At 38.3% G+C, this 12,382-nt stretch overlaps 1 protein-coding gene across 1 annotated transcript in view; it reads right to left on the bottom strand.

The window, feature by feature from the left end:
* Window positions 1–11,722, bottom strand: part of LOC107575247 (uncharacterized) — a gene marked incomplete at its 5' end in the record, with an annotated part of 25,242 nt that extends 13,520 nt beyond the window's left edge. The window contains 2 exons of the mRNA XM_016261660.1: window positions 8,082–8,236; window positions 11,522–11,722. Coding sequence (XP_016117146.1) covers window positions 8,082–8,236; window positions 11,522–11,722 — 356 coding nt within the window. The remainder of the gene's footprint in view (window positions 1–8,081; window positions 8,237–11,521) is intronic.
* Window positions 11,723–12,382: the final 660 nt, after the last annotated feature.

Raw genomic sequence — 12,382 nt, 5'->3', positions numbered from 1 at the left:
GATATGTGGGGGCATGTTAGAACGAGCCGTTTTAGGTAGGCGTGGCTGGCTCTTAACTTTTATAAAGAATATCTCTTTGGATTTGAGACTTTAGTCTTTGCAACTTTACAGATCTTCTTTATGCACCAAGAGCTTGTAACACTCCAAAAAGAAAGGAAAACATTTTATGTACTTTTCAGAAATGGACTTTATGTACTTCTCAGAAATATACTTAAAATTACATTTAAGTATACTTGACTTATACTTAGAAAAAGTCTAAATGTATTTGAGCTATACTTGTGCTCCTATAATCTGTGTTTTCATTGTTATACGGTAGGGGGCGTTAGTACATATCTTCTGTACAGAATTTCCAAAAAACACAAGTGAAGATGAAACAAAAACAACAGATGCTTCCACATGTAATCTAACACGATCATCAGACATAAAACAGCATCAAAACTGTGTAACGTTATGGAATAAAATGCTGACCAATGAAGAGGTAATAATGACTGTCAAGCTTTGGGGTGTTGATCGACTCTATCTACGTTTTGATTATCATTCCGAATCCAATTCATAGTCTTTTTTTTCAGCTTTTTGTTCAAAATTTTGTTTATTTCATTATTTTTTATTTATGAAACTTACCCACATTCAAGTGTTTAAAAAAGAATGCATGAAACTAGAATAAAAATGTTTTTGTTTACAAGCAGATACCCTGTTCTTTATTTTGATATTTTGTACGTTCAGATATTCATATAACAAAATATGTACAAATTAATACCTAAATAGGGACATAGTAGTATACTTAAAGTATGATGTAAAGTTCACTTAAAGAAAACTTACGAGTATACTTGTAGTATAAAACTACTAAACTAGTAGTTTACTGAGACTATACTTCAAAGTGTACTAAAAATGCTACAAGTATTTAATTAGTAAACTATCAGTATACATATGTTAATTTTTAGTATAGTTGCAGTACAAGCCAAAATATTTATGTAAACTAGTTGTGTACTCAAAGTTTACTACTGTTTAACTTAAAGTATACTTAAAAGTATACTTTTATATACTAGAAAGTGGGCCAATTTAGTCCCAAGGAGTATTAAAATACACTTACAAGTCCCAAGGATTATTAAAATACACTTACAAGTATACTAGTACACTGATATTTGTATACTTATTACATAAAGTATACTTAATAAAATAAACTTGAAGTATATTATTTTTGGTAAGGGTAGCTAGTTAGTTTGTTTTGTAAACTTATTTTATAGCAAAGAGGCAGGTCTTGAAAGGGATTCACCATGTATGCAGGGCTCAACATTAAGGAGTTTTTCTACTGAACTTTGCTACGGCTTCGCTACTGTTCGGATGCTCTTGCTTACTGCTCCGCGCTTTGCTCCCTGTTTATGTACTTTACTCAGATTTTTCTAAGATTTTAACTTCAGCAGATCAGCAAAGTGCTCAAACAACACATTTTTGGCAGAAACACTAAAACTAAAAACTTTTCGGAACTGGAATAATACTATGAAAAAGAAGACTCTGCCTCCCACTGCCAGCAGCTTACATTCCGGAGACAGGAAAAGAAAATGCCTCTTGTGGAATCTACTTGCTACGTTACTTGCTGAACTTCCAAAACAGGCAGAACACACAGCAGACCGTCATCATGGACCCACTCAGCATACAGCCGGAGAGTCCTGTGAATCTAGTGTATCTCAACAGTTTATACCAAGTGTAGAGGAACAAGCCGAAACTGATCGACACACTAATCGATGGCACAAACAGGGAGCGAGACCCAAAGGCACATGAGACATCAGATTGTTATGAGTATTTCATATTGCTGCAGTAGCATCCTCTACCCCAGATAAACAGTTGAATCCCTGATGTCGCATGGATTATTTTACCAGCAGCTAACATCGCTACTAACAGGCACTCAAGGTCGAGCAGACAGCGGCTTTCAGCTCTGAGCGCAGCCGAGCCCAGGACTCTGATAGTGGGCGACTCTATTATCAGAAACATCAGTAGCAGGACTACAACAACATGCTGCTTTCCTCAAGCAACCATCTCTGTCGTGAACAAGGAACTTTCAAACATTCTAATGAAGCACAAGACTGCAAATCGAATCATCATCCATGTGGGGAAGAATGATATTCGGAAAGAGCAGTCAGAACTCTTTAAGAAGGATTTTTGTGAACTCTTTGAAGCACTTCGAAGACTTAAAGTTCAGTCGTTCATCAGTGGACCACTCCCAGCAAGAGGAACTAATATGTTTTCACGGTTGCTTAGGCTGAATACATGGCTACAAAGAATCTGCAGCTTAAAAGGACTGAACTTCATTGACAACTTCAATCTTTTCTGGGGCCATAGACATCTGTTTAAACTGGATGGCCTCCACCTAAACAAACTTGGTGCAAGAGTGCTAAAGGACAACATCTACTTCTCCATCCGTCATCCTTCAGTAGTGTGTGCCAAACTACTCAACCTGAATGACACACACACACCTGGACAGAGTATGAGCGACGACAGGACTTCATATCAGCTTCCGAGTCATCATGTGGTTGACACATCCCACAAGGACACTGATAACATCACGCAGCCACAACAAGCCCTGCTCATGGACACCATCACGGCTGAGCCCTGCCCACAGAGCTCATCACAGACAGACTGTGACGTATCAGAACAGCTCCAAGACTCAGCACCCAAGGACGACTTTCTAGAAAACAGCCAGGGAAACCAGGACAACATATTACAGCCACCGGAAACACCAGAGTCCCACTCACCAGACACATTGTCCCTCTCTCCAGCATCTCCACTTCTAAGCTTCTCACAGAAAATGGAGGAACTGGTGTATGCTGCAGAGATGTTCACAAGTCTTTAACTTGGAGTCCGAGTCAAGTCTGAAGTTTTTGTCACTGGACTCTGAGTCAAGTCTCGAGTCTTTGGTTACGAGTCCGAGTCGAGTCTCGAGTCATTTAATGGCTCGCTGAAAAAATTCCATTCAGAATCCTCATGTATTGAAATCTTCATATTTATGAAGCTGTTTTATAGGCTATAGACAAAATATATAAGATGTAAGGTTAATGTAAATCCAGCCTGTTTCTTATGTTTTAATCCATTACCATGTTCAAAACAGTTTTTCTGTAATCAGATTCTATAATAAGAGTATGATCTACCATGACACATAAGGAAATATTTGACACAGATATTGCAAAACCATATAAATAAAGTATTTCTTTATGAGATAAGTCAGGGGTATTTAATTAAAGTTCCAAGAGGCGCGGCCTCTATATTTTCTTCCAAGCAAATGCCTGGAGAAAAATAAAAATAAAAATACTGTTTCTGTTCAGGGTTTTCCTCCTGAAATCTATACTATTTTAATATTTTACTTAAAAGCAGCATCTAGCCTACTAAAAACAATATAGCTACAATGATCAAAACTTTCTCATCTTGAGCAGAAAAGAAAGATAACAGTTTCACAGTTTACATTCCATCCTAGCCATCTAACAACAATTTTCCCAATTATAATTAGGCCTACATATTTTTTTCAATGTTCTTAGCCTACAGATTAATAATGTTAAATGTCAGAAACGTCTTGTCATACCTGTTTTGAACAGTCAGAGTCATAGGTTATAGATAGATAAATACACATTTTTGATGCATGTTGATTCTAGGGATCAAACAACTTAAAATCAAGGCAAGAATCTTGGTGTGATTTTAGTAGTAACTAAAGTTACTAAAGTAGTAACTAAATCAGCATACTACTATCTCAAAAACATTGCAAGAATTAGATGTTTTGTTTCCAGTCAAGGCTTGGAGAAACTTGTTCATGCCTTTATCACCAGCAGGGTGGACTATTGTAATGGTCTCCTCACCGGCCTTCACAAGAAGACCATTAGACAGCTGCAGCTCATCCAGAACGCTGCTGCCAGAATTCTGACTAGAACCAGAAAATCTGAGCATATTACACCAGTCCTCAGCCCCTTACACTGCTTTCCAGTTATATTTAGGATTGAACTTAAAGTACTTTTACTCATTTTACTCAATGGCCTAGGACCTAAATACATAGCAGATATGTTCACTGAATATAAACCTAACAGACCACTCAGATCATTAGGATCGAGTCAGTTAGAAATACCAAGGGTTCATACAAAACAAGGGGAGTCCGCTTTTAGCTATTATGCCGCCCACAGTTGGAACCATCTTCCAAAAGAGATCAGATGTGCTAAAACATTAGCCACATTTAAATCCTTGTTTTTATTGTTGTGATTATTTTTTATGATTCTTTTCCTTTAGAAATACCAAGGGTTCATACAAAACAAGGGGAGTCCGCTTTTAGCTATTATGCCGCCCACAGTTGGAACCATCTTCCAAAAGAGATCAGATGTGCTAAAACATTAGCCACATTTAAATCCTTGTTTTTATTGTTGTGATTATTTTTTATGATTCTTTTCCTTTTTTTATGTAAAGCACTTGGAATTACCATTGTGTATGAAATGTGCTATATAAATAAGCTTGCCTTGCCTTGCCTTACTGGTTTATACTCATCTTTTTTTTCACGGGCCAGATATTATATTTTATAAAATGTTAAGTAAGAAATAATTGACGACAGCCCGTTGAATTCTTAGAAAATAATGCACACCCGAGGTGGTGATGTGGCCACGGCCCAAAGTGGAGAATTCAACAGACCGAAGACAATTATCTTGCTTATGGTTACCACACCTCAAGACATAGATCAGATGATATATTTCAAGGCATTTGTCCAGTTTTTCTACTTAAAACGCTATTGTGAGTAGGAATAATTTCTTCCGCATCTCATCCAACGCCTCCGTTGCTAATTCCAAAACATAATTTTAGACCTAGTAACAGAGGTCTGAGCCGTTGATAGCAGACTAATGCAGTTATTAACTAAGTTATTAGAGAGAGAGAGAGAGAGATTACCTCTGTGAGTCTGTGTGTCTCTCAAGTGTTCGGCTGCAATGTCTCTAAGTGAAACTTTAAAGTTCATTCTCTTCACGAACAATGTCGTTGTTACCTCGCTTGTGAGAAGTCATGTAGTTTTTAAGTTGTTAAACTGTTACTGATAAAATCGTCAGAGTAGGGCTAACAACATTAGTGCGTATGTTAACATGTGTGCAAACTGTTTGTATGTGCGTCTGTGAGGGAAAGAGAGCCGGTGATATAGAGTATGTGCTTCTGTACATAATAAACTGTAATTTGTTGGCAAAAAACATGGAAATTATCTGTAATTTTTATCCTATTGCTTACTATACTTTTTGTTTGGCCAGTGTCATTGTGGGTTTTGGTTCTTTTGCTGTTTTAGGCTGTAAGGAACTACGTTCGCCGTGCGTTTCCTTGAAAATAATTGCACACCTTGGAACGTTCGTCAGCCAATCAGATTCAAGCATTCAATGGCCCCGTAGTATAAATATGGATAATTATCTTACAAAAACCAATGGCTTCATTTCAGAAGGCCTTTATTAATAGCCTGGAGCTGTTTGGAATTACTTGGAATAAACTTTTTTTGGGTTGAAAATCTCAAGTCCCATTCACTACCAAATGTTGTCTCTGGTATTCTGGTCTGTTGAGCGTATATGCGTTCAGGGGACGTGGCTTTGGACGGTGATTGCAGGGAGGGTGGGACATTCGCTTTCAGTGCTATCAGGCTAAAGTTAGCATTTCCAAGATCTCCTACTGCACCTTTAACATAAGGCAGCAACATAACAAAATGTGAAAAAAATGAATATAATGCGAATGAATACTTTCGCAAGGCACTGAATGTTGAGCAATATATATACAGTGGGTACGGAAAGTATTCAGACCCCCTTAAATTTTTCACTCTTTGTTATATTGCAGCCATTTGCTAAAATCATTTAAGTTAATTTTTTTTCCTCATTCATGGGACAGGACGACTGGTTGGAATTGAGGGAAAGATGAATGCGGCCAAGTACAGGGATATCCTGGACGAAAACCTTCTCGAGTGCTCAGGACCTCAGACTGGGCCGAAGGTTTATCTTCCAACAAGACAATGACCCTAAGCACACAGCTAAAATAACGAAGGAGTGGCTTCGCAACAACTCTGTGACTGTTCTTGAATGGCCCAGCCAGAGCCCTGACTTAAACCCAATTGAGCATCTCTGGAGAGACCTAAAAATGGCTGTCCACCAACGTTTACCATCCAACCTGACAGAACTGGAGAGGATCTGCATGGAGGAATGGCAGAGGATCCCCAAATTCAGGTGTGAAAAACTTGTTGCATCTTTCGCAAAAAGACTCATGGCTGTATTAGATCAAAAGGGTGCTTCTACTAAATACTGAGCAAAGGGTCTGAATACTTAGGACCATGTGATATTTCTGTTTTTCTTTTTTAATAAATCTGCAAAAATGTCAACAATTCTGTGTTTTTCTGTCAATATGGGGTGCTGTGTGTACATTAATGAGGAAAAAAAATTAACTTAAATGATTTTAGCAAATGGCTGCAATATAACAAAGAGTGAAAAATTTAAGGGGGTCTGAATACTTTCCGTACCCACTGTACATACATACATACATACATACATACAGTGGTGGCCAAAATGATTAGAACACTTGTATTTTCACCAGCTAAAAAATGGTTTTAAGTCAGTTATTTTTTTATCTTTTGCTGTAATGTGTCAGTAGGAAATATCAGTTTACATTTCCAAACATTCATTTTGCCATTAATTGTAATAATCCAGTGAGATTTTTGTCTGACAGCAGGCAGTGCTGCACACAGAGATCTGATCTGATCACCATCAGTCTGTCTGGAGTGACATGAAGAAACAGAACAAACTGAGACAGACTAAGAACTGTGGCAACATCTCCAAGATGCTTCAAGAAACCTACCTGCAAAGCTATAGTACTGTTAAAAGTTATTGAAGCATCTTGGAGACGTTGCCACAGTTCTTCTGGATTTAGTCTGTCTCAGTTTGTTCTATCTCTTTGTGTCATTCCAGACAGACTGGATGATGATCAGATCAGATATCTGTGTGGAGCACAAAAATCTCACTGGATTATTACAATTAATTGCAAAAGTAATGTTTGGAAATGTAAACTAATATTTCCTATTGACACACTACAGCAAAAGATAATAACTGGAGAAATAACTTACTATATATATACACATCTCACAATAACTCAGATTGTGTTTGACTGAAAGAAGATAGTCATATACACCTAGGAAGACTTGATGGTGAGTGTCACGAATCCGGTCCATGAACTTCCGTCGGCTAATCCGTTGATAGCTTCATTACAGAGCCCTCCCTAGCCTAGCCTAGCCTAGCCTAGCCTAGCCTTGCCTTGCCTTGCCTTCACTCCCTCACTATTTAACACTTACTCTGATCCCTTCCCTCTGCCGTGTATTGTTTAGCCCCTATCCGTTGATAGCTTCATTACAGAGCCCTCCCTAGCCTAGCCTAGCCTAGCCTAGCCTTGCCTTGCCTTGCCTTGCCTTGCCTGTTTTCTCGGTTTCTGGTCTTCGCCTGTTTTCCTGGATTTACCCCTTTAGTCTTGCCCCTTTTTGATTCTGTCTGCCGATCGTCGACCTGCGCTAGCCCTAGGACTATTCTTGTGTTTTGTCCGCCATATACCTGTTTGACCCTGCCTGTTATGACCACGTCTCTGTCTTCTGCTTAATAAAGCTTTGCAAATGGATCCGCAAGTCTCACGTCTTGTCAGCCCCGTTACAGAGAGTAAATCATGATATAATGTTCATTTTTGGGTGAACTAACCCTGTACCTCTAAATGGGGCTCAATTTGGTTTAAAATGGATGGCATCGTTAATATGAGCAGAGAGTTTGCAGTTATATTAAGGGGAGTGATATTTCCGAAACGCGCTCGAAGCACCCATGACAACACACTAGGCCAACTAACCAATCACAGCAGATTTTGTATTTTAGATGGAGGGCCTTCATTAAAACAGGAGCTAAATGGGGCATTCGGGCCAGACTGGGAAGAGAGGAGCTGCAATAATGAAAATATGTGAAAAAGAATGATTTTTGAACATTCAAGCATTAAAACTTATATTGATTTATAAAATGATTATTTGCTGTAAAATACTAAACATTTCTATGGTAGTATGTTATTAATATTTTCACCTCTTCACCATGTCATCAACTGCTGTAATGATGTCATTGATCCATGTTTTGGCCATCTCCAGGTACCTTAATGCCAGAACAGGTTTGTTCATCTCAATAGCTTTCTTCAGTATTGGGAAGAGGCAGGTGACTAGATTGGAACCCATGCCGACGCACTATGAGAAAACATCATTCATCAGACAAAGTTAGAAAGTCATGACAATTCACAGTGACTGTGTCAAGTCAAGTCACCTTTATGTATATAGCGCTTTTAACAATACAGATTGTGTCAAAGCAACTGAACAGCATTAATTAGGAAAATAGTGTGTCAATAATGCAAAATGACAAAACTAATTTTTCAGTTAAAGGCAGTTCATCATTGAATTCAGTGATGTCAACATCCAACTCAGTTCAGTTTAAATAGTATCTTTGCAATAATTTGCAATCAAACAAAGACTGTGTAACAGTAGAAGAGTTAAAACACTCATAAAAGTTTCATAACAGTAGTTCCGTGTTACTTATGAACACTATTCTAAGACTTCTGAAGTCATATGATGCTGACATGGCTAGTTGTTAAGTTCCTTATTTTGACGTTTTTGAGGATGTATACAAAAATGAGCTAAATGCTGTGCATTATACTCCACATATAGCACGATCTGAACCCTAAACATGTTTTGTCAAAAAAGCCGATTTTGTCCAATTTCAAGGCATCGCGAGTTCACGTTTTACTGCAGAAGCCGAAAAGCACCCTTGTTGTTTTTGAACAGAAGCCGATAAGTCCATTTTAGCTAATCAGCGTGCTGTATTCAGGTCAGGTGACAAGGCTACTTTCACTTTGAAAAGACGTGCTAGCTGAGAGGAGTTTCGTCAAAGCTGACTAAAAGTGATCAAGGATGGAAAATTTCGACGAACTTGATGAACCTGTGATATCTTCTTCAGTGCGAAAAAGGAAAATAAATGCAGAAATGTTTTCACGGAACCTTGCAAAAGCTGGACTTTACTTGAGTACCGAACCACAGAGCTCATTCAGACATTCACATCACTGTAATCAGTTGCGTTTTTAACTGCTGCTTTCACACCGTGGTCAGTTTTTGTTGTGTTTTTTCGTTATTGAGAGGAAAGCGCGCAGCATCTATTTACATATTCACCCAAACGCCGCTCAGCAGTTTCAGGTTCGGCAGAGTTTGCTCTGAACCATAGACTGTAAAAAAAGATGGACAACGCATCTATCTTCTATTCCTTCCACTATAGAAAAGTGAAGCTAAAGCATCTCAGTATGGCTGCTGCCATCTTGAGTAAATGACGTCATTTGGAGCCAGAGTCTGCGCAGTAGAGATTCGTTTGGAGCCAGAGTCTGCGCAGTAGAGATTCGGAGCCAGAGTCTGCAGAGTAGAGATTCGTTTGGAGTCAGAGTCTGCACAGTAGAGATTCGGAGCCAGAATCTGCACAGTAGAGATTCGATTGGAGTCAGAGTCTGCACAGTAGAGATTCGGAGCCAGAATCTGCACAGTAGAGATTCGTTTGGAGTCAGAGTCTGCACAGTAGAGATTCAGAGCCAGAGACTGCACAGTAGAGATTCGTTTGGAGTAAGAGTCTGTGTAGCGTCTGGACCAATCAAACACACAATATATATTTTGTTAGCTAGATTTAACAAATACTCTGTAACACCCCTCAGTTAACAAGCCATATGAGGACCTATGGACCCTTCCCCTCGAAATGCGTAACACCCCAGGAAGCCGAACAGGCCCCTGGTTCCATGGCAACCAACCATATCACTGGGTTTATTACCCAGTGGAATGTGAGCAGAGAGACTCTCACTGCATTTTTCATAGCAAGAGGCTAAATGCACAGTAGAAATTGATTTTTCTACTACTTAATTCATAGGAAAACCTTTCTTTGAACTGTTCTTTGAACAGTGTATCCTTCAGGTCATTGTGTATATTATTGTCATCGTGTATTTTGTCTTTGAGATTGTATACTGTTTTATGCAGGCTTATGATCGGAACACTCACTCCTGTCAGCTTACATATATATATAACCCTACCATGTTTAGTATCTATGAATTAGTATTCGGATGATCTAATTGACTGAGCCAGAGACTGTATAACACTGTATATATGTTATACAGTCAATCATGCAGATTTATGCTACAAGCTTTTGTAGAATTGTACAGTAAGAAAGTTATTTCCTTTAACCAGGAAATTAACGTTCTTAGAATTGACAAGACAGTTGACCCTGAGAGGTCAGCTAAATATCTACAGCGGATCTAAAATATTCATAATTAATTATAACTAGTTATGATTAATTATTCATATTTCCCATGAGCTGATTTGTTACAGTCTGCACAGTAGAGATTCAGAGCCAGAGTCTGCACAGTAGAGATTCAGAGCCAGAGTCTGCACAGGATTAGTTTGGAGCCAGAGTCTGCACAGTAGAGATTCGGAGCCAGCGTCTGCACAGTAGTGTCGTGAGGAGGAGCTGCGGTATCAAACTCGCGCCCAAACTCCCGCAGACCCAATCAACCATAACGACACGCCCTGTTTTTATAGCATCAAATTACTAGCTAAAGTCAAAATTATCACAAAAACGAACAATTTAACATATATCAGCGTGATAACAACTACCTTAAATGACCAAAACCATATTTCGGAAAATTGTATTGGAAGCGTAATTTATTATGTTCTTATTTTGACTAAAGTCCCATTCGTTTACATGGAGAGGGCGGGGTTTATGACCTGTACTGCAGCCAGCCACCAGGGGGAGATCAAAGAGCCTGCAGCTTCACTTTTCAGGATGTGTAAGACACACTCGCTCTGAACTGAAGCGCTGTCTTCTTCTCTTGAATTGCATCGGGCTGAATTACAGTCTTGCGCTACAGCGCCACACTGGTCAAACCACATTATTGCAGGCTCTTACATTAGGTCATATGAGATCAAACGACTACTCGACAACAAACATTTTTCACAAAATTTGTCGACAATTTTTTATTGTCGATAATGTCGAATAATCATTTCAGCCCTAGTTGGATTTGAGCCACATTTGTCTGCAGTCTGAAATAATTTCAGAAATTTATGATGATGAGCATATTTGTGCTGAACACAAGTGAGCACCTGTAATTAGCCACTGCATTGGCTACAATACTGTATGCTGCAAAAATGTATTGTTAATATAAATAATTGATACTCAACATGAATCAGGATCAGACTGTGGCTCAAATCCATGGCTGTATCTATCATTATTCATAATCCCTTCCAAAATGTTTCCATTCATATAATACTTTTCCATAGTCAAGTCAAGTATTTATTAATATAGCGCTTTTAACAATACAGATTGTGTCAACATACATATTTTCCATATAGTCTTACAGGGGAAATCACCCTTTTTGAATGAACTTTTAAATCTAGGGCTAACTGGACAACTCTGATTGTTGACATTGATGGTTATGATGAATTAGGCCTCACCTTCAGCAGAACGGCCTCAGAAGATCCAAACAGCAGCTGCGTTTCAATAGCTTGTTCTCTGATCAGACGCTCCAACTTTGGGAAGCCTCCCAGACACAGGTAAGACAGGTGATAGAGGAGAGCCGTTCGCTCTGCAGATGGGAGAAGCTCCTGGATGAAGTCTGGGCTCCATGGTGAATAATTAATTCCAAGCTCTGAGGTATTTCAAAAAAGATTGATGGTTAATAACCTTTAGAATTCAATAGCTAATTGGTGAAATGGGTCTACAATACTGTACAACTAAAATGCTACTCAGTTTTTGTTTTAACTTGTTTTAATAAAAGCATTTGTATGTACAGTATGTATGGCAGTATGGTTAGTTATGTGCCAGCCTGCTAAATGGATTTATTCATTTATTTATTTATTTACATGTCCCTCTGTATGTGGTTCTTATTGGCTGATCATTGCATTTAGCAGCAGATTGACTTTTTTCCTGCTGATTAAGGGTTTGACATATTGTATATTTACACTCTGCCAATGATAAACTGTAATCAACTATCAGTATAGTTACTGAGTTCAGCTAAACTCAAATCAAATTTTGTATCCACCCCCAGTCTATGCAAAAGTGTCGCTCTTAAGCGCAATGGTAAAAATAAAAACATTCAAAAACATAACTGAAACTCTTATAAATATCCAATGTTTTAACTCATGAATTAATTAACAAAAATAAACTATGCTTTTATTCTTTCTGTTTTAAACTGATGTGTGTCATTTGTTCTGAGAATGTGGTGCTGGTAAACTTGAAAATATTATTATAACTTTTAAATGTTCTTCTTCATTTTTTATATAGACCAGTATGATAGTTGTTTGTAGTCTCTAATG

This window comes from Sinocyclocheilus grahami, unplaced genomic scaffold (assembly GCF_001515645.1).
Source record: "Sinocyclocheilus grahami isolate Dianchi unplaced genomic scaffold, SAMN03320097.WGS_v1.1 scaffold2526.1, whole genome shotgun sequence".
In the NCBI taxonomy this organism is placed as follows: Eukaryota; Metazoa; Chordata; class Actinopteri; order Cypriniformes; family Cyprinidae; genus Sinocyclocheilus; species Sinocyclocheilus grahami.
Note: the sequence above shows the minus strand (reverse complement) of the source record. Positions and strands in the feature narration are given on the sequence as shown.